Here is a 23,784-nt window from a genome sequence, read left to right as displayed (position 1 = left end):
TCCCTCTCGCTTTGCTTATGCAGACAAATCTTTCTGAGAATTCAGCTGTGCATCTCTTCCAGCTCCCTGGAACTCTGGGCACAATTAGCAGACTCTAAACCACATTCATTTTTGAGTTCATCAGTCCACGTTTCAAAGGATTTTCATTCCACTTTTGAGATATCCTGATCTACCTGATTCTTACTTCTGGAAAGTTCCATGGGTACCCTCAACCAGACAGCATCCTATTTAGGAGCAATTTCACTGAAGCTGCTGAGTTCTGATAACTTGAAAGGGAGAATTCGGCTCACTCAGGCAGTTCAAAACATTGTGAAAGAAAAAGCCAAACGTAGGGATTTTCAGTAACGACAAATAATTGAGGATTTTTGCTGAGTTTGTCCATCACACATGTGCCAGGCTCAGAGAGCCTCAGTGACCTTTGTGGGTATACATGCACATCTATCTGCCTGTGGGCACGTGTGTGCAGAGGAAAGGGACAGTTTGCGTAAGAGGCAAGGCTGTGCATTTTGTTTGAACTCTGTTAAATATCGCTTAAGCAACTGGGGTTCTTAGACAGATACGTTGGTGGACCATCTTGTTCTGTGGTCCTAGGGGAGACCGTAGAATGATTTTCAGTAATCAGTTTAAAGCAATCCTCGGGACAAGCAGACATCAGTTAATATGTCTTTTTTCCATCTAATCCCCTCAGGAGAGAGCTGACTCCCTGGGGAAGCTCAATTGATCTCTGAATATTCATCAAAGCTTTCCATTGTTTTATTGCGAAAGCTACAGGCCACAAAGTACTATGAAGATGACAAAATGAACGGGTGCAATTGGGATAAAGGGTACAGGTAATACTTAGAGGAAATGCAAAAAGCATCCAGCCAGGGTGCCTGTGCTGAAGGCACTTCCAGATTTTCTGAAATGGCATCAGCCCTCTTCTTGAGGGCCAGATGGCCAAGGGAAGGGGGTCCCCTTCCTCTAGCTGAAGGTGAGGGGAATGGGCACCTGCTCATCAGGTGCAATTCTGGGCCCTGGGAAGGTCAGTATCAATGCCATCTTCATATTCCTCCCCAATGAGCCTGCCAATATTTTACAATTAGAGATATTGTATTTTTAGATCTTATTTCTGAGGGCCTTCTGATCTACCCTAAAGGAAAAGTCCCTTGAGTTTCAGCCAGTGAAGAGGTAAAAGGGGACCTGATAGATGAAAGCAAGACAGGAAAATGGGCCAACAAAAAGAGGTGATAGGATGCCAAAGACAAGTTTCACCCACTTAATGATTTTGCTTAAAACGAGATTGAAGATGTTTAATTTTGTAGACATGAACATAAGCACTGGCCCTACGAAGTTGGATTATGAAGTCATCTATGTTGACATATAAAGGGCCATGAAGAAGACTTTCACCAGCAATTCTCAACCTTGAGTTTGCATTATAGTCACCTGGAGGGTTTGTTAAAACAGACTGTCATGTCTCACCCCCAGGGTTTCAGATTCAGTAGGTTTGGGTGGGCTCAAGTATTTACATTCCTAATGAATTCTCTAACAAACGCTGCTTGCTATAATCGCTAAATTAGTTCCAGGAGTTTTTTTCATTAATTCTTTTGAACTTTCTACATAGACGAAGATCATGTCATTTGTGATAAAAGACAGTTCTATATCTTCCTTCCCTATCTGTGTGCATTTTAATTCCCTTTCTTGCCTAACTGTATCAGCAAAGATTTCTAGTTTGATGTTAAAAAGGATTGGTGAGAGGGGACATCCTTGCCTTGTACCTGATCTTAGTGGGAAAGCTTCAAGTTTCTCACCATTAAGAATGATATAAGCTGTCAATTTCTTGTAGATAGTCTCTAGAAGTTGAGAAAGTTCCCCTCTAGTCCTGATTTACTGAATTTTTGTCATGCATGGGTGTTGGATTTTGTCAAATACTTTTTCTGCATCTATTGATACAATCATGCGATTTTTCTTTTTTAGTCTGCTGATGCAATAGATTACATTAATTGATTTTTGAATATTGAACTGATCTTGCATACTTGGGATAAATACACACTTGATCATGGTGTATAATCTTTTTATACTTTTTGAATTTAATTAACTAATATTTTGTTGAAGATTTTTGCATCTATGTTCATGAGAGATACAAGCCTGTAGTTTTCTTATGTCTTTATTTTGGTATTAGGGTAATGCTAGCCTCATAGAATGACTTAGAAAGTATTCCTCCTGCTTCTATCCTCTGAAAGAGATTATAGAGAATTGGTATAATTTCTTCCTTAAATGTTTGATAAAAGTCACTAGTGAACCAATCTGGGCCTGGTGCTTTCTATTTTTGAAAGTTAGTAATTATTAATTCAATTTCTTTAATACACACAGGCCTATTCAGATTGTCTGTTTCTTCTTGTGTGAGTTTTGGCAGATTTGTCTTTCAAGGAATCGGTCCATTTCATCTAGGTTATCAAATTTGTGGGCATAGAATTGTTCATAGTATTCCTTTAGTAATCTTTTAGTTTCCATGGGATCTGTAGTGATGTCCCCTCTCTCTTTTTTTATTATTTAGCCTGGCTAGAGGCTTATCAATTTTATTGATCTTTTCAAAGAACGAACTTTCGGTTTTGTTGATTTTTCTCTTCTGATTTCCTGTTTCCAATTTCATTGATTTTGCTCTAATTCTTCTTATTTCTTTCCTTTTCCTACTTTCCTAAGGTGAGAACTTAGATTATTGATTTCAGATCTTCTTTTCTAGTATATTCATTCAATACCATAAATTTCCCTTTAAGCACCATGTTCACTGCATCCCCCAAATTTTGATCCTGTTTTCCCTTTTATTTAGTTCAAAATATATTTTTAAATTGTGGTATAATTGACATGTAACACTATATTAGTTTCAGGTGTATGACATAATTCCATATTTGTATATAGTGTGAAATGATCACCACAGTAAGTCTAGTTAACACCTAAGTTCAAAATATTTTTAAAATTTCTTCTTTGACCTATGAGTCCTTTAGAAGTGTGTTGTTTAATCTTCACTTATTTGGGAATTTTTCCAGTTACCTTTCTGTTATTGATTTTCAGTTTAATTCCACTGTGGTTTGAGGGCAGATATTATATGATTTCTATTCTTTTAAATTTGTTAAGGCATGTTTTATGTCACAGAATGTGATTTACCTTGGTGAATGTTACATGTGAGCCTGAGAAAAATGTGATTTACTGTAATTTGAAAATGATATGCTGAGGTGTAGTTTTATTTTGGCATTTATTCTGCTAGGTGTTCTCTGAGCTTCCTGTATCTGTGGTTTGGTGTCTGACAGTAATTTGGGGGAAATTCTCAGTTATTATTGTTTCAATATCTTCTGTTCCTGTCTCTCTTCCTTTTCCTCTGGTATTCCCATTATACAGATGTTACACCTTCTGTAGTTGTCCCACAGTCCTTGGATACTCTGTCCTGTTTTTTTCCCTAGTCTTTGTTCTCTGTTTTTTGTTTTATGAAGATTCTATTAACATAACCTCTAACTCAGAGATTCTTTCCTCAGCTGTGTCCAGGCTACTAATAAGTCTATCAAAACCATCCATCACTTCTGTTGCAGTGCTTTTTATCTCTAGCATTTCTCTGGTTCTTTCTTAGAATGTGCATCTCTCTGCTTATATTGCCCATGTGTTCATGTGTGTTTTTTTACTTTATCCATTATTGCCCTTAGAATATAAATCATGGTTGCTTTAAATTCCCAGTTTGATAATTCTAATATCCCTGCCATGGCTGGTTCTGATGTTTTCTCTGTATCTCCAAATTGTGTCTTTTTCCTTTTCGTACTTTTTTGATAGCTAGACATGATGTACTGGGTAAAAGAAACTGCTGTAAATAGACTTTAGTAATGTGGTGCTGAGGTATGGGGTAGGGAAAGCATACTTTAATCCTATGATTGGGTCTCAGTACTTCAGTGAGTCTACGCCCCTGGAGTGTGAACTTTACCAGTGTTTTTCACTTTCTTTCTTCCCCCTTATGTGGGACAGGATGGCTAAAGTCGGCTGGACTTGGGTATTTCCCTTCCCCATGTGAAAGACTAAGCCAGTTGGGAGTGAGCATTTCCAGCCAGTTAGGCCCTGACAATGGCCTACAAGGTTAGGCTCTGGTTAATAAGTTTCCTCTGAGGGCAGGCCTTACTAAGAGCACAGTACTCTGGCTTATTTCAAAATGCTTCCTTTCACCCTCTCCCTGCCAGGAGCCCAAGGGGATTTTCCTCCAGTATTTACTGTGGGGACCTGGTTGAGCTTCCAGAAGTAAATCTCACAATATTGTGGGAGCCCCCTATGACTAGATCCCCCTGGAGTTCTTAACTCTCAGAGTTGTCTGCACTAAGCTTTCAAAAATTTGTCAATTTAAGTTCAGGTTTCCCTACCCGAGCATTGGTTCCCTTGATAGTTTCACTCATGAGTCTGCTCCGTTAAGCCCAAACTCCTTGTATTCACCTGCTTTTCTGATCTTGGCACACAGCAGTTTTCCCTGTATCCTCCCTTATGGACCCAAGAAGAGTTGTTTTTTCAGAGTTCAGCCTTTTCGTTGTTGTTAGGATGGCATGGTTACTTCCAAGCTCCTTACATGCAGAACCAGAAACTGGAAGTCCTTTCTCCATCTTTTTTTAAGAGAGAAAAAACTTATTCTGTTTCCATTTTCAGACATTTTGAACTTCCATCTCAACTTCATCCTTTTGGTAACAGAGCGTTTTCCCATTACCGGCCTTTTGATATATGTATGTAGGATTGTGGATAAGGGGTGGGGGGTATGAATACCTATGTGAGAGGGTCTTAGGGGCAGTTATCTGGTGGAAAGGATGGTGGGACTGTGATGATAGGGGGTCACTAAGGGACTCTATGATAAACACTCTAGTTTTACTTGGGTTGTTTCTGTTTGTTAAAAATAGCAAAGTTCTCTAAATGTGCTTTTATCCTCAGAGCATGAGACTTTATTCTCTGTGCTTATTATTGTTATTTTTATCATATTTATCTGGAAATGCTTAGAGGGGACTAAACCAACACCCAAACAGTCCCTTTATGCCATCATTGCCAAGAATAAAACATACAAGGACACAACGTCTCTTCACTATGACATCTTTAGTTCCCACGGACTTTTGCCTATTTTGCATAAGTTTGGGAAACGGTTCTCTCTTCCCTACATGCCAATGGGAAAAGGCACAAAGAAACAAGCCAGGATTACCATCAACAAAGAAAACTATACATCCGCTTGTGCTAAAACTTGTTCTGAGGGCAAAATCTGTTTTGTCAGTAATATAGTCTAAAGTATAAGTTAAGAGGTAAGAAATCAGATTGACTGCTAGTTGTTGTTGACCCTGGAATTGCCACAGTGACATAGGAAAAGGGCCAAGTTTTGCTTGGACTACAACTGTCCCCTTAATTTCAACCAGCATCTTAATATCTCCCCTGGACCACCTGTGCCCTGCTTGGCATGTGTCACTTGCCCTTGACCTGCACAGATCAGTGTTGATTCTATCTTATCAAGGATGAAACAGGACTTTGAACAATGTCCCGATGAAACAAATATGCCATGATATCAATGGTAGTTAACTCTGAGTAGCGGGATTATGAGCGTTTTTTATTTTCTTCTTCATACAATTATTGTCAAAATTTCTATACCAAACATTTAAATTTTATCATCAGAAAAAATTATTTAAGAGATACGACTGAATGCGCTAGAAGATTATTATTTAATTTTACAATCAGGAAGTAATCTCTGAGTACCTACTATGTTGCTAGGTGCTATGAGGTATAAATCGGGAAACAAGTTGTGAACCCAGAGAATGGTTAGTGACTGTGAGTAACAGGCGACAAGGCACCAGTTGTGTGGAACAGACAACAAACATCCGATTTTGAAAGGAATGGATTGCTGATGACCGTGACCGAAGAGGTAAGTTTTCCCCTTTGGTTAGCCTGGTGAAACACAAGAAGTATTCCCATAAAAAAAAGGGAATGTATTCTTCTTTAAAGAAAAGATTTCCTTCTCTCTAGAGCCTAGGAAGCACAACGCTTGGTACCCAATCATTTCTAACCATCGTTCCCCTTAACATGTCTCCCTGGCTCTTCAAGACAACAGGGTTCCCTAAAGCCTACAATTCAAGCACAGCTTTTTTTTTTTTTAAAGTATCTGGTGTGCACAAAATAAAATGAGTCCAAATTTACAGTCTGACCAGAAGAAGGAAGCAGTAATGTCACCCTCCACTTACTTATAACCATGTTGGCAATGTTCCATTGGAACATAAAGACATGTTAATTTAAAGACTCTGGCCTGCTCAAATCCCAACCAAGTCCCAGTCAATTTCAGCCTCTGCCTTAGCCAAAGCATATATCAAAAGGGTAATAATTGTATATTAGGTAATTGTTATAAATTAGTATTTTTACTGCCTTTACAGTTGACAGTTTTCAATGATTCCACTTTCATTGGCAGAGAAAGCATGCATGCTTACTGAACAGAGCTAAATAGTTTTGCAGCCTAGAAAGGAAAGATGAGTAGGTAGATTGAAAATGTCAATGTGAGACTACTAGGCACATTTTATAAAAAAAAAAAAAAAAATCATCCAGGCACTGATAATAAAAGAAGTTCATTCTTCATTAATAGGACTGTTGCCTTGGCAACTCCCAGCTCACATAAGTGTTTACATCAGCCATGGTGCACAGCTCTGACATTAGGGAAGAGCTCCAACATGTCCCTTCTACATCCATGCCTGGAATCTTCTATGATATAGCTCACCTGCATTATCGGTTTCCATTAAAGTAACACCCGACCAACCTCATCTAGAACATGTCACACAGCCCCAGAGAAGCAATTTAAACAATTTTCCTGGTGTGTCAAATAGATAAAAGGTAGAACTGATAAATGGTCTTCTTTTGCAAAAAGAATGTTTTATAGGGGGACGTATCGCTTTGTTTTTATCTTCTTGCTTGTGCATCAGAGGGCAAAGCATTTTAAAACAATTAATTCTATGAATAATAACGTGTATTCAAATCCTGCATTGTGTCCATAAAATTCTTATTTTCCTAGTTTGTAATCATCACCAAACAGCCTAAAGCACTTTTAGACACTGAGAGTATGAATCAGGACAATGTGTGTGGTGGGGAAGAAGGGCGGGGTCGGGGGGGGGAGGGCAATAAGTATTAGGGAGCATTTACCATTGACCTAGCACTTCCGATGCTTGGGTTTCCCTTGAGAAAATAATTGTACAATTATAAAATAGTATTTGTACAAGGATGTGCACTGTAATTTCATTTTTAATAGGGGAAAACGGAATGTAAGTCAAATGTCACTAATTTTTAAAATGATGATAAATACCACTAGATGACCGTCCTTGCAGGGAAGGGACCAGGTGAGGCTGGAGCAGAGGCCAGATGTGCGCCGTCTCAGACTCACACCCTAGGACCTCACTCATCTCAGCCTCATCTGGGCTCTGCATTCTTGCATGTATTATTTCCCCTACATATGACTTTGACTGTTTACATCAATTATGGTACAACCATACAATGAAATACTAATACTATGCAATCATCATTAAAAATGATCATATAGATGTCAACTTACTGACATGGAAAGAGGCCCAGAACACATGGTCTAAGTTAAACAAGCAGGCCACAAAAAACAGAATGTGTAGAGAAGTTTGCAGAATCTATAATATGAAACCAATCACTGTAATTAAAAAAAAACCAACATAGGGACTTCCCGGGTGGCTCAGTGGTTAAGAATCCACCTGCCAATGCAGTTCAATCCCTGGTCCAGGAAGATCCCATATGCCACAGAGCAACTAAGCCCATGTGCCACAACTACTGAGCCCGTGCTCTAGGGCCCCCAAGCCACATCTACTGAGCCCACGTGCCACAATTACTGAAGCCCCACGTGCCTAGAATCCGTGCTCCACAACAAGAGAAGCCATCCCAATGAGAAGCCCAAGCACCGCAACAAAGAATAGCACCCCCTTGCCACAACTAGAGAAAGCCTGCATGCAGCAACAAAGACCCAACACACCCAAAATAAATAAATAAAAAATAAATTTAAAAAAACCTTCCTTTAAAAAAAACCCAACATAGAACTTTTCTAAGTAATTATTGCGAATTATTTTTTAAAAATTCAAATATTTGAAGTAATTAAAACCAGTGAGTATTTCTTAAGGAATAGGAATAGAAAAAAAAAAACACTATTGTATATTTAAATCTGCTTCTTTTCTGACAGGTAGAATACTGTTACAAGTTTGTAATCTGAACAAAACTATTCTCTGATTAACTTCATCTTCAAATCCAATCACTGTGTAGCTACAAAACACTTGGTAGACTGGCCCCTCTCCAAATTCTCTAACTTGCTTTTCTAGCACTTAAGGAATCTAAAGTATTTTATCAACATGTTTTAACTAAATCTTTTGACTTGGGAAGCCAGAACTGCTTCATGGTTGATGAATTTTGAGTCTATACAAGTAAAGGATACTTGGCTGTCCTAGTGAATTAGAAAAATTAGAGGCAACAAGTACTCCTTATTCTAGAATACACTGTAACGCTAAGCACTGTCCTTTCACTCTGTATTATTTAAGCCATACTCTTATTTAACTTTCAGGCATGTGTATATGCCTTGGGTCTCCAAGGAGGTAATAGGCTCTTGAAGATGAGGCCACCAGATGCCTACATAGAAGGGCCTTTATTATAGCAGAAGCTCAGTAACTACCACTAAAATATGAATGATGGAAATTACTGGAAAGCAGTGTGGTATAGCAGAGAAACTGTGAGCTTTAGATCTTCAGACAGGCCTGAGACAGAATCCAACACTACCCATTACTAAATGCATGGCTATAAGCAAGTTACCCAACCTTTCTGAGGCTGGGCTTCTTAATCTCAAATTTACCTACCTAGAAGGATTCTCCTAGAGATCAGGTAAAGCAATGTTTGTTGGCAGCTTCACCAAGGGCCTAATAAATGCTATTTCTCTTTCCCCTTCTTTACGACTGCCTCTGTTACTAATATAGAAACTTTAAATAAGGCAGGGAAATGAAGTCGATCTCCAATGACTATAAAATGTGGCTACGAACCAGATTTTGTTCAACCACATAGATCTGACATCAATCCATCTACACTAAGATCTCACTGTGAACACTCAACCCACGAAAGTCCCTGCTGAACACTGGTTCCCTGGCTCCCCACGGATTCCCAGGCATCTTGGACTCCTGACCACGAGGTCACCTTGGAGCCAAGCTGTGCGGGATCAACACCACTTGGTGCCCACATTTTTTCACTTGCCTTTGGCTGCACAGTGAACTCCCTTGCAGGCAATACCTCGATTCCAAGATTTTTTCTTGAAATACCAAATATTCCTTTCTCTTTCTTCTGATGATAACAGTGAACACATGCTTGTTATAAAAAGTTCAAAAGACATGAATGTTTAGGAAGTAAAAGCTTTTGGTAAGTTTATGTCCTAAAAATGACCACTCTCAGCAATTCAATAAGTATCCTTCCAGACTTTATTTTCAATAAGGCAAATCTTCCTTAAGTGTATATATCACTTCTTCACCCTCTCCTTTCAATTCTTGCTCTGTTATCCTTAGAAAATCTCTTTTCCTGCTTTTTTTTTTTTGGTCCTATTTGTCAATTTCAAAGTTATTCTTATAATCAAAGGAGAGTAATTACATACTCAAAGAAAAAGGAAAAGCCTATGCTTGCTAGCAGAAGTAGAAAGAAATCAGGCCCATCATCAGCTGAAAGTATGCAAAATTTGCATAGAAATTCCTGTCTGGTTCTAAGTCCTTCTCTAATTAAATTCACACTCCCCCAGGTATCAGCATTCATAATAAATGACTGTTTTTCATTTAATGTTATTGTTTTCCTGCTTCACGTAACTAAAAGCATAGGGGAAGAGTTTTTTCTAATATTTTGCATTACATAGTGCTACTCAAAAAAACCTTTGCTAAAGATTTTCTTTTTAATTTCTCATCTATCACAGATGGATAATTTTGTAAAATAAATTCAAGAGCCTTACTAGAAAAATGAAATAAAAACCAGACACACAAAGCACAAGTCCAAGTTTTTTAAATTACCAGATATAGCAGCCTTAAAATCGCTAGGTTGGATTAAAAAGACATTTTCAACGTCTTACAATTTCTGTACTCATCTCGTGGCAGACTATTAGCAGAGTTTGCGGATGGCCGTGGTCTGTGTACTACACATGGAGTAATACTCTTCTGCATCTTTGCATAGGAAACGAACCACCCATCTCTTACATGAGGTCTATGGGCAAGTGTCTTCCAAGTTTCTAAGAACTAACTTACAGATGAACTTTGGGATAGAAGTCCCCAGTTAAAAGTTTGGGACTGTCCATACTGGACATATTGAGACAATCTACTGAATTTCCTTTTAACTCCTCATCTAGGATATTGCTTGATCCAAATTGTCAGCCATAGTACATTCATCCATCCATTGATTCAGTAATTTGTTAAGCATTTGATTCATTTACACATTCATTTTCATTCATTCATTTAGCAAACATTTATTAATCACCCATTATGGGCACAGTGCTGGACACTGAGAGGGCAAGAGGAAAACAGCATACTTCTAGAAACTTGAAATTAACCCCAACACTCAACAGGTGGGCCCAAAGGGATAAATCATACCACCTTTTCTGTATATTAAGCTGTTTTAACCAAAGCAATTGAAAGTCAACTATCAGCATTTCAAGTATCTTGCCATTTAAAATATTTTGCAAAGTGTTTTCTGAAAGGGAAAGGATTTCTGTTGCAAACACATATGAATGATAAATTATTAATTCATTGAATACCCTGTTTTTTTTTTAATCACCAAAATATCTTGTAATTGATATATTAAAAAGAATTGGCTTGTAATGAGTTATAAAATGTATAAATTGTCATGTTTTAAAACTTACCATGTTAAACCATAACCTAAATACAACTGGAAAGGGAAAAATATACTAATGGTAAAAAAGAATATTTTGTACTTGCCTTCTGCACACTAAGAAACAGGAAAACATGTATCCTACAATTACAGTGACTCATGGGTCAGAACACCCATATATTTGACCAAGACTGTTTTTTCTTGTATGTAGTTAATACAGCAATCTAAGGAATTCTTAGGTGAGTAGTGGATACACATGTGTGTGGGCGCGCGCGCGCGTGTGTGTGTGTGTGGTGTGTTCTGTGGGGATGGTTGCTTGAATAGAAATAACAAGATAATCTTAATGAAATCAGGTCATTACTTTTAGACAAAGTATTAATTTTCAGATGCTGAAGCAGCCTCCAGGCAAACAATTAAATTATTCAGAAGTCTAGATAAAAAACAACAAATGTTCCCATTATTGGCATAGTTTTAGAAAGAAGGAAGGATGGGGGGAGAAAAGCGCAAGAGAAAGGAAAAGGGCCTCTATTTTGCAGTACTAGGTAACATGATTACATTCTGACAGGAGAAACAATCTTCTGAAAGGGTATTTCTGAGAGGGAAAATGTTCAGAGAACAGTCGCTGGTCCCCCTCAGGAACTCCTGACGTGGACTAAGCTGTAGATTCTTGCTACACTTTTACGTAGAGCAACACCATTCTTGTGAGACTCAATCATCTAATTTTCCGCAGGTGCAGGCCCAGAGGGGCCAGCTGGCAGGTGACATAGCTCACCCCCAACCACAGCAGCCTGAGCAGGCTCAGAACACATCCCTGCATATTTCAGCACTTCCATTTTGCTTACTTACACCAGTGAACATAGAACAAAAGAGGATAATCAAGACTGGTGTTCCACAGGCTTTCTTAGATGATTTCCTTTAAGAAGCAGAAAGAAAAGCACAGGTCTCATCTTAACCTGAGAGATGCATGGAACCTAATTCATTGTTTCAGCAAAATATTCTGGGGACATATTTTATTTTTGGTGGAGTAAACAGGGAGATCCTGGCTGTTCATGATGCCTGGTGGCCCTTCAAGAGATACTTAGATTTCAAGTCCAGTTCCTTATTTAGAGCCTCCCCAAGGCTCTAAATTTGCTATGAAACTAGAATATTCAAGGAAAAAGACAGGGATTAGATGTTCTAAAAGCAAACATCCTTAAGTTAAAAAGCAGTCACAGGGATGTCCAACTAAGGCCAGCAACTTAGCAGGAATGGGCTGTGAGTCAAAGCATATGCTGGATAGCAAAATATGTGTTCAATGCTGAGCATAAAAATTCTCCACCTTCTTGGGAAGAAATGATAACAGAGATGGATCTATCCGTGACTGTTCTGAATTCTGCAAATTGCGTGTCAATAGCACAGTGAGTGATGACCAGGCTGAGACAAGGCTAGCGTGATGGGGGAGAAGCGAAGACCCATGAGGGACACAGTTCATCCGTCCTGGAGGTCACTGTTCTCCCTGTCGCCTCACTCAGTGCTGCTCTGAGGAGACACATGAAAGACATGAAGTTACAGCGCTGTACCACCCTCTCCTCACTCCTGGCACCTGAGCCCACCGCTGTCATGACCTTTCCATATATTGTGGAAGTTTGGTAGGGGGAACGGTAACAGCTGTAGAGTGCAGAGGGCAGGAAGAGGTGGCAGGTAAGTGCCACTGCTTGCTACTAGCGATCCAGCTGCCTACAAAGGCAGTGGGAGACAGCAGCCCAGGGGGTCTAAGCCAGGCATCTCCCAAACCATGGATGAGGACTTGGGAGACCCCGCAGGGCCACAGTGCTGCATTCAACACATCACCTACCTCTCCTGCCTCTCTAGCTTGTAGTTTACTTCCCTGAAGAAAGAAAGAGGAAAAGATAGGTAGAAGGGAAGAAAAGAAGAAAGGGAAAGAAGGAAGGAGGATGAGGAGGGAGGGAGAAAGGGAGGGAGAGAGGGAGCAAGGAAAAGAAAGACAAAGAAATGAGAATGTATACTGGAATGGATGATTTCTAAGGTATTTCCTTCTCTAATAATTCTGATTATCAGAATGGGCTAAGACTGTAAGAGGGAAGATTCCTGATATGAAGCTTGTATGAAATCTACATGCTGAATTCTTGGTACAAGTGATTTTTTTTTTTTTTTATCTCTGCCATTAGGAGAATGTGAAAGATACACAGATCCTTTGGGCTTGAGATTGCCAAGGTATTCATGTCTATTTTTTTGTTGTTCTTTTTTTTGGCCATGCCACGTGGCATGCTGGATCTTAGTTCCCTGACCAGGGATCAAACCCAGGCCCTCAGCAGTGGAAGCTCGGAGTCTTAGACAGTTGACCGCCAGGGAATTCCCTCATGTCTAATTATAATAAAAATAAATGTTCAGATTAAAACTCTTAGCAAGAAACTAGTCAGTAGGAGAACTAACTTGGCTGAAGGGAAGCAGGAGAGTGAGGAGGATCTGTGTGGAATGGGGCTATCTCACTGAGTCAACTCCAGACTTGTGCTTCTGGTTATTTTTAATTTTTTTGCTGGGGGCGGGAGGGTTTCTATATAGACCCAGGTTATAAAGCACCCAAAATGCAAATGGGCATTTTCTTAAGTGAGTACAAATTACCCATAAAAGTTTTCTGAAATCAAAGGAAGAGTATGGATACAAATAGTAAAATAAATATGTAGACATTTTTGCATTATTTATTCTAGAGATAGGTCCATGTAAAGGAAGAAGGGAAAACCTGTAAGACCAAGAAGGACAGACTCATGGAGGCCTCAAGGTCTTTTTAAATGAAGCAGTCTGATTTTTTTCTGTGTCACCATAAAGCAGGATGATATGTTATCTTTAGTGTTCTGTGTATCCTTTTTTCTGACATGTTTCCTTCTGCTTGTTTTGCAAGTTCAGATGACTGAGGTACTTTCCCTGGCATGGCTCAAGATGTTTTTTTTTTATGGTGATGATGCTGTTCTATCTCAAGCTCTTCATTTGGCAACTGAGTAACTCCCTCATGCTTTTACACTGAGACAAGGGGTGCGTCATTCAGAGGGGCTCTGAGAACCCTTGGAAATGATGTCGTCCAGTCTCATTACTGAGAAGGGTAAGGGACCAGCACAAGGTCATGCTATAAAAAGTAAGAACCAGCTCTAAAATCCAAATACAAACAAGAAGAGATCATTCTTACTTTCCCACCCGCTGGACATGTCACCTAACCAGCATGGCATAAAATGAACAAGACATTTTGTAGATGGTTTCAGTAAGTAACAAAGTCTAGGAACATCTAGAAGAGTAATCACTACCCATCAAAAGTACGGCTATAATAATTTGTCTAAATAGGTTCATTCTTTATAAAGTCCAGGAACTCAAAGACATACTATTGTGCAGTGTGATTTAATCCTACCATGTGTAGTGTGTTGTACTTTTTTGTTGAATTTTATTGCCCTTTTGTTCATTTTTATTGAACAATTCATAAGAGAATATTTCTTTTTTATCCATTTTAATCACGATAAGAAATAAATGTTCCAGACATTTACAAATATTAAAATGTAAATTCTATAAATCTCCAAAAAGGGCTTGAGTTAGGAAGAGCTATATGATTTGCAGTTGTTTCATGACTGTCAAATCATTTAGAAATAGATCTGAGATTAGTTCTATATACCATGAATAGTAACAGGACAGTTTAGTAAAAAAAAAAAAAAGTCACATTCGTCCATTTAAGGATAAATGATGGCTGACCAAGAGCTTAGAATTCTGTAGGCCCAGTTTCTAGGGGATCCTTTCCTTTCACATTGAGGACTATATTTACCCTAAACATCTATTATAAAAGTATGCATTGTTTATTATTTCTTAAAAGGGCACAAGCTGTGTCAGTGTTCCTAAGTTGAAGGGTAATTTAAATAAGCCCTTCGGTTTATGTTGCATAAAAGAAGGCTTTACAAGATCTAATCTTTTCTAAACCTGTTATGTTCTTCGGTTCAGCAGAGCTTCCTAATTGTAGCTATTAGTTCCCCCTTTTTGTGGTCTGTTCTGTCAATAGACTATTGAGTGTTCAGTAAATTAAGCCCAACCAGCAGCCAACACATCAAGACAGACGTTAAATCATAGCTTGGCTGCCCTTATTCATTATTAGTATCTGTGAAATAGCTTTTAAACAGAGGGACAGGATTTACCGTGATGCACATTTGTGTCTTTCTCAAATTTCCATACTATATAATCAGGTATGTGGGTCTTTTTTTCCTAGGCAACAGGTGTGTTCTTGGAACAAAGTTCAACCCCCACTTCTGGCTTATGTGAGAGGCAGCAGCTGCAAGCTTAATGTCAGTGACACATGGTTCTATAAGAGAGAAAAAATAAGCTACTTGTTCAACGTATTAAAGTCATGGGCAGATGGATGATAGCTGCCTGTACTTTTCTTTGTCTTACAGAACCAGAGTCTACATTTTCAGATGACAAGTGTTTTTCTCTCTTTCTCTTCTTTCTTTCTTTCCCTTTCTCTCTTTCTTTCTTTCTTTCTTTTTTTTCCTTTCCTTTCCTTTCTTTCTTTCTTTTTCTTTCTTTCTTTTTCTTTCTTTCTTTCTCTTTCTTTCTTTCTTTCTTTTTTTCTTTCCTTCCTTCCTTCCTTCCTTCCTTCCTTCCTTCCTTCCCCACCTTCCTTCCTCCCTTTTTAAAAAAACTAATCAGTGAAAAACATAAATTTCTTTAAGCATTACATATTCATTATTGAGAATATTCCTTCCTCTGAGTCATACTGTTCTCAGGCTGATGAGTGGAGAGAAGAAAAAACAATATAAATCAAGCTACACTTTATTTATAACTCACTTTGTTCTAAAAGGAATTTAAAGGAACTGTTTACTATGCAACCTAAAGAGACAGTATACAAACCCTACCTTTTTTAAAATGCGAAGTAAAATATACATATTGACAGGCTTCATTATTCCCCAATAAAAAAAAATACTATATAAAATTTTGTGAGCTATTACTAATGAGAATTATAATGTACTGTGTACCTCAGAAGCATAATGTCAATATGAATGGTAACAACAGTGATATAATAATTCTTGTAGTAGTGTTCAACAGAGTAAACTGTTCTTCAGTCATTCAAGAATCTCTTTTAGGACTTCCCTGGTGGCGCAGTGGTTTAGAATCCACCTGCCAATGCAGGGGACACGGGTTGAAGCCCTGGTCGGGGAAGATTCCACATGCCGCGGAGCAACTAAGCCCATGTGCCACAACTACTGAGCCTGTGCTCTAGAGCCCTCAAGCCACAACTACGGAGCCCATGTGCCACAACTACTGAAGCCCAAGGACCTAGAGCCCATGTTGCACAACAAGAGAAGTCACTGCACTGAGAAGCCTGCACACCACAACAAAGAGTAGCCCCCACTCGCTGCAACTAGACAAAGCCTATGTGCAGCAACGAAGACCCAACACAGCCAAAAATAAATAAATAAATTAATTAATTAATAATAATCTCTTTTAGTGTACTCAGGTAATACTCCATTTTACATGTTAGCTTTCAGGTACTATCATGACTCAATATATGAAGCTCAGCCACTATGTTACCATAGACCAGGTTTCTGTAAATAAAAACATCAAGCTCAAGAATAGACCAGAGCAATTCCAGAGCTCTGTGATACATTAGAATTGAATATCTTACTACACAGACTTTTCTAGAACTCCTGTATATCAGCGCTTCCTCTCTTTTGCCAGCAAGTATTTCAACAGGAATATTTAATAAAAATGGAGGGTCTGCGAAGAATCTTCATTTTTCTGAGATGTCATGAACAAACACCTTGCAAATGTGATGAGATAAGCACCTATTTAATTACAATTCTGGAACCAAGGGCATCACGTGAGTCACCAGATCCCCTGGAAGTCTGGTGTTGAGTGTTGCATATAAAGTCCAATAGGGGAAGAAGCAAAAAGAGAACCCCTTATACGTTTTTTTGTTTGGGTTTTTTGTTGGTGTTGTTTTTTTGTTGTTGTTTTGTTTCGTTTATACCACAAACCACAACTTCGGATTTTCCGTGAGTCTACACTAAAAATGGTTTTGTCAGGACTCTCTCATTGCTGAGAAATCTACAAGCAGATGGATTTGGAATTCAATCCTCTGCAAGAAACAAAGGCAAATGAATAAGAAGAACCTGGGGATAAATTTCTTTTAGGTTTTTAATTGGTTTGGCTTTTACTTTAGTTGCTGCACGGCACGTGGAACCTTCCCAGCCGAGAGATCGAACCCAAGTCCCCTGCAATGGCAAGCAGATTCTTAACCACTGTGCCACCAGCGAAGTCCTGGCTTTTACTTTAGATTTTCATTAAATGCATGCAAATAACAACCAGCCTCAAGGAGGCTGCCAAACATTAAAAATGTGTGAAAGTGTCTAAAACTGGGAGGCTGGCCTAGGTATCACTGCAAGTCTCTTATCAGTCCAGGGATGATCAAATCCTATGACTTTGCTTTTCCTCAGGCTGTACTTTTTTAAAAATTGGGGTAAAATACACACAACACAAAATGTACCATATTAACCATTTCTAAGTGTACAGTTCAGTGGTGTTAAGTATATCCACATCATTGTGCATCAGATCTCCAGAATTTTTTCTGGAGTTTAGTTTGCATGGCAAAACCAAAACTCTATACCCATTAAACAAGTTCCCATTTTTCTCCCTGCCCTCCAGCCCCTGGCAACCACCATTCTGCTTTCTGTTTCTATGAGTTTTAAGAGTTTGACTACTCTAGATATCTCACATAAATGAAATCAAACAGTATCTTCCTTTATTTTTTATTTTTTTGGCCGTGCTGTGAGGCTTGTGGGATCTTAGTTCCCCAACCAGGGACTGAACCTGGGCCCCAGCAGTGAAAGCACAGAGTCCTAACCACTGGACCGTCAGGGAATTCCCCATACAGTATCTTTTTGTGACTGGCTTTTTTATTTAGCATAATGTCCTCAAGGTTCATCCATGCTTTCATATGTGTCAGAATTTCCTATTTTTATGGCGGAATCATATTCCCTTGTGTGTACAAACCACATTTTGTCTATCCATTCATCTGTCAACAGGAGCTTGGGTTGTTTCCACTTTTTAGCTACTGTGAATATTGTTACTATGAACACAGGGATACAAATATCTCTGAGATTTGCTTTCGATTCTTTTGGGTATATATCCAGAAGTAAAACTGCTGGATCATATGATAATTCTATTTCTAATTTTTTGCAGAACTGCCATATTCTTTTCCACACTGGCTGCACCTTTCACATACCCACCTGCAGTGCACAAGGGTCCCAATCTCTCCACTCCCTCACAAACCCTTGTTTTGATCATTATTTTAAAAAATTTTTAACAGCACAGAGAACAGGGGAGGAAAGTACTCACATGAGTCTCTACATCACCAGCCAGGATCCTACTCTTCTTTAGAAACTCAGCCACCATGCTGTTCATCAGCTTATCAAAGGCCTCCACCGAGGGTGCCACACCTTTGGAAGAAGAACATTGTGTTAGTCCCTGGTAGTTACCGAAAAGCTGGTATTGGTTTGCCATAGGTAATATGGAAGTTTAATGTCATTCATGTCATTCTCTTTCTATTCGCTAAGACATCCATTCACCCAATAAGTACTTATTAAACACTTCTCAATGGCTCAAGAAAACAGTGTTTTCCTATTTTTCATCCTCCTAAGTAAGCGCTTTCACCTACACAATTTCGTTTGATTCTCCCCCAAACCCAGGAGGTAGGTAGCACTGTCACACTTTGACTGATGAGGAAATGAAGATGCAAGCAGAGCACATGACTTGTTAAAAGCTATATACCAAATAAGTGGCAGATGGAAAAACAGAACACGCGTTATGAATCCAAAGCCAGTGTACTTTCTTCTATACTGACCTGTCTAGGTGCTCTAATCACCTTGCAAATAGTTACCAAGATTATTCAGGATGACTAAAAGGGTAATAATGAATTCTGGGCAAGTAGGAAAAGAAAGCCGATTTCACTTTTTGTTCCTTCTTCACTTCCCAAGGGGAGAAGAGACGGTGAGGGTGGACATAAAAATGACCGGTGAGCTAATCTAAAGGAATTTTCATCTGCCAAATACCTATAAAAGTAGAAGTGATAATGGCCCAAGCTCTGCATTTCTTTCCCCACCTTTTAACAACAACAAAAAATTTTGTCTAAGTCCCTGACTGCATATCTCTAATATTGAGAAAGATAACACTGAGAAATTCAGCAGCACAGGCTATTAAAATCCAAACCCAAACCCAGGAGTCCCTTTGTTATACTGGACAGGAATATCTACGCTCATAAATGTGTAGCATAAAGCTTCTTTCTTTTTCCCTGGTTCTCAGCTGCCTATTTCCACAGGCCAAAAGAGTGATGGAAACAGTTGTTTACAGTTCCCTGCACCTAGAGTCTAATTTCTAAGCAGGGTATTGAAGCTGAGTTATCCTAAAGTTCAAAATGCAGTATGTAGCAACTTCAATAACATAAAAGGGGTGTAAACCCGAAGATTCCTTATGGATCCATTTGGAAACAGATAAACCTGTTTGTTGCCATGGGAGAGGTCTGAGAGGTCTCTGCTGAGTGTTTAAAGTGGGAGAAAGTTTTTTAAATGTGATGGAGGCCTCTACATAGCAAAATAGACAATGATAAAAGGGAATATCAATTTCCTTTCATCACTCAGCTCTGCTCACACCTCCTCCGGGCAGCCTTTAATGACTTGTCTTTCTCCCCAGCCTGCATCCTTTGAGCATCTCTTAATCAAAGCATTTGAGGCCCTGAATAGTAATGCATCGAGACCAAAGATTCTGGAGGATTAGGACTGTGTGTAATTCATCTCAGACTCCCTTGCTCCTATCATAGTACTTGTCAATCGGCAGGCATGAAAATATTTCTTCAACTGTTGAGCCAAACTTGCATGATTATCAGGGTGGGGGAAAAACACAGTCTCCTAAGGCTTTGAGCTGTGCATACTATGGGTTTGGGTTTGTGATGGATTGGGTTCCTTGTAAACGTTTCTTTTTAAATTAAAAAAAAAATTAACTTTAGTTAGTTACAACATCATTATAATGACGATGTTTACATTTAAGGTGAGAGGTTGTCCTTAAGGCTTTGTTAAAAATAGAATTCAGAAAATCACCAAAGCTCACTAATTAAGAAGAAATGGAAGTGATGTTGTTTAGGATGAGTAAAAGGTTTTAAGAATGAATATCATTCAGACATTTTACTAATTATCCTACTTACTAATTATTCTTCTTTGTTTCCTATTATCAATAAGATAATAAATTGCTGAGTTGTTTTAAGAGATCTTACTTTAATAACTGGTTTGGAATGATTTGTTATATTAGAAAATATGTGTTTAAATATTTAAGTAATTTAATTATATGCTTTCCAATTTTGCTTAGCTTATTAATTTTCCCAGGAAATTCTTTTTTTATGAAGAAAGTACAAAGTGCAGTCTAGTACCTCTTTGTGTAAGTGAGGTTCAAATTATCAGAGTTTTTCCTTACTCGGCAACACTACATAGTCTCCTGGGAGTTAGATTTTAACTTTATGTATTCACAGGCTTCATATCTGTGGGCAGCAATCTCAGAGAAATGTCCTTTGATCACCTGATGCCAAAGGCATAAGGAAACAAAGTTACTGAAGAGAACATGAAAATATTTTCTTACAAATAAAGTCTATTGAATCTCAAATACCAACTGTATAATTAACAAAAAGAGGCTTAAAATGAAATCATAGATATGTCTCATTTGATGCGGAAGAAACTTACAGGCCCCTGGCAGCTTTCCTTTAAACAACACCCCCTTTCAATTCATTCAAAGCATTTTAATTTTCATTATGTTCGGTGGGGGGGGGAGGGGGCGGAGAAAAAAATCCAGCCTGTGCTTTTGTGCTCACACAGTAATTTTTGTCCCAGGGCATGTAATGCAAGGGCACAGCTCCAAATACGCTCGAAACTCTAGAAGGACCCATGTGGCTCTTGCCTGGTGAAAGCTTGTTTTGAAGCCCCCTCTTCCCCAAGGCTTTTCTCAAGCCCCAAACGTCTGACAAAATTCAAAATGGGTCAGATAAGGAGGAAATGCGTGTGAGACAAGAATAGAGTTGCCAGATTAAATACAGATCGCCCAGTTAAATTTGAATTTCAAATAAATAATGAATAAATTTTTAGAGTTAGTGTGTATCATGCAGTATATCCCACACAGTATTCAGAACACACTTCTAACCAAAAAAAGAAAAAAAAAAAAAAAGAATGTAGTTTATCTGAAATGCAAATCTAACAGAGTGTCCTGTATTTTATTTGCTAAGTCTGCAACCTTAGACAAGAAGTCGGAAAAATTACTGTAGATAACTGAGAGTTGGCCATGCATGGTATCCTTTTAAAGAAGTAGTTAACTTTTTATATGTTTGATCACAATTTTTTAAATCTTTTTTAAAAAGTGTGGTATTAGCATATCATTTAAAAAAACATGTTTGGTGAGGAATCGGCAAAAGTAAAACAATGTGATGTGATCATGGTACATCGAAGTAACATTTGGCTTCACATGAGACTCTCGTCCTTTAAAACTACAGTTCTTAAATTTAATGACTTCTCTTCAAAATTAAAATGTACAGAATGATAATTCCTTCCAATTTACATTCTAATTAAGAACATTAGTTTCTTTTTGATAATTACTTAGATAATATATTTAGTCATTGAGTGTGGAAGAGCAGTATAAACATTAAAACGAAAGAACAGTGACATTTGGCTTGTGGATTATGGTCTTAACATGCACAGACACAGGTAATTTTTGTGGATTGTGGGTTGAGACTTTTTTCTTTTTCTCTTTTTCAGGGATCACTTGCATCTGGTTAATGTCACAGTCACATATAAAGGAAGGAGTAGGAGAGTTAAAGAGAGTTGATAGAAATATTTCATGAGAACTAAATGATGGGGACAAAATTAAGTGACCCACATAGAGACCAGTAATGACAACAGTCTGTGGCCCTACCTCCGTTGACACCGTTAATTTCCCCACAGTCCCCAGAAGGCCGGTGCGACCCTGCAGATAGCAACTCCAGTCGGCCGACGGCCCGCTCCAGTCTTTCCACGAGCCCCTGCATCTCTGCCATCCTAGGAAAACACCAGCACAAATGGAGGCCATGTAAGCATCAGCGAGGATTAGCAAGCTGACACCATTCAACTTAACAGCAGCAAGAAGGAAAATAAAAATTATCTGGAATGGCTATGGCTTTAATTACATAGAGAGTACTTCTACATGTCACAAAAATAGGTGAAATTAAAAAAAAACACATAAAACTTGGGGCAGAAAAAAATAACAAATTACATTGAGCTTATTTTCTATTCAATTCAGTGATGTTTACAAGCCTCATATTGCAATACACAAATATTCACTCTCTTTACACCATTATCAAGTGTCTCCTTGGGTGCTTCTTTGTTCTATGATACAACTTAAGTAGAGCATCTACTTAAAAGCCCGTTAACATATATCTCATAATTAATATACCAATGTTTCTGCTAAATGATGACAGCATATTTTAACTATTTCCAATAATTCTTTCTGTTAATATATAATTCTCCAGGGGATGCTAAACCCACTGATAATCCTTGTTTACTCAATTACCTTAAACCAAAGAGCCCAGCAGAGAAAAAGTATGAGTTTATCAAACTGCATCATTTAGCAGACAGCAGAGGCCATCCCCTCCAAGAGCTAACCATCTTCTACTTACTATAATTTGTTTCAGTGTTTTTGTTGATGAATTATTTCAAATTACAATTATTCTGCATGGCAGAGGTTTTGATTTAAAATAATAAAGATGGTTATTTCCCTTTGCTGCTAGTTATTTTTAGAAAAAATTTATTTTTAGGTGGTGTTGTTTTTGGACACAGGGATCTTCAGTTACTGGCACTCTTGGCTGGGATAAATGGGTTTTGAAGCCAAGGGATTGAGAATAAAAGTGGGGTTGGGTATCTATCTTTCCTGCTTCCAAACAGATCTTATTGTAGATAGCTACACTGAGTGTACACAGGACAAGTACTTTAAAAATTATTGGCCCTCGAATGCCATGTTATTAAGGCCACCTCTGATGAACAGAACTCAAATCTAATTTCAGCAGGTTCATGAGATCCAGCATATAGGTACCATAACTCTGACCATACCAACCTATGACTGCTTTGGGCAAAATCTGCTGCCCCAGAGAGAGGGAAACACTCCTCATGTTAACCAGTGTCCAGAGTTCTTCTCACTCTTCTCAACTTTCCAGAGTAACATTCTGAGCCAAACAGGACTAACACACTCCTGCACCAGAGACAGCACTGCCCCAGAGGGTGGGGAAATTTTATTGCTCTAAGATGTGTACATATTTTCTATTGCGGCTGGGAACCAGGTAATGCATTTCTCCTTTGTATTTTGTATTCCGTTAATTTTGAGCTTAAGCATCATAATGACTTGCCACTGCCATTTTTAAAAGCAAGGTTATACGTATCCAAACACGTGGATGGCTCTGTCATTCTGTGTCCAAATGTCAGATGGTCACCAGATACGGATGGGGGGAGTTCACTGTCTATTTTGGAAAGTCATCTCTGAAACTGCCAGCAGCTACTCTTTCAAAATGTGGGGCAGTGTTCTCTGCGCAGCTGAAATCAGCATCTAATCTCAAGGGGATTCAAAATTAGAAGTTTCTCATCTATTCTTTTCCTCTTAACGTCAGAGCTTTTGCTTCCATTGCAATTGAAAAAAGAAAAAGAAGAAGAAATTTAATTGAATTCTTTACGTGATCTTACAAGGGAACTGGGTATCCCGTAGGTGGGCGAAGGCCAACTGAGAAATGATAAAAGCCCCTCAAATCTTTTAATAGTTGCCCATCTGTTCACAGTTATCTATGTTCCCTGTTACTCGATGTGCCAAATGCTACCACCATAGACCTTGCCCATGATGGGAAAA

General features: G+C 38.5%; 1 protein-coding gene across 1 annotated transcript in view; it reads right to left on the bottom strand.

Moving 5' to 3' along the window:
• Nucleotides 1-23,784, bottom strand: part of CAP2 (cyclase associated actin cytoskeleton regulatory protein 2) — a 127,963-nt gene that overhangs the window by 83,740 nt on the left and 20,439 nt on the right. Inside the window, exons 2-3 of the mRNA XM_057698592.1 lie at nucleotides 21,832-21,953; nucleotides 18,226-18,326 (exon numbers count right to left, since the gene is read on the bottom strand). Coding sequence (XP_057554575.1) covers nucleotides 18,226-18,326; nucleotides 21,832-21,952 — 222 coding nt within the window. The 5' untranslated portion in view covers nucleotide 21,953. The remainder of the gene's footprint in view (nucleotides 1-18,225; nucleotides 18,327-21,831; nucleotides 21,954-23,784) is intronic.

The sequence above is a fragment of the Hippopotamus amphibius genome, chromosome 11 (genome assembly GCF_030028045.1).
Source record: "Hippopotamus amphibius kiboko isolate mHipAmp2 chromosome 11, mHipAmp2.hap2, whole genome shotgun sequence".
Classification (NCBI taxonomy): Eukaryota; Metazoa; Chordata; class Mammalia; order Artiodactyla; family Hippopotamidae; genus Hippopotamus; species Hippopotamus amphibius.
The sequence above is the reverse complement of the archived record's forward strand: the minus strand, read 5'-3'. Positions and strand labels throughout refer to the sequence as shown.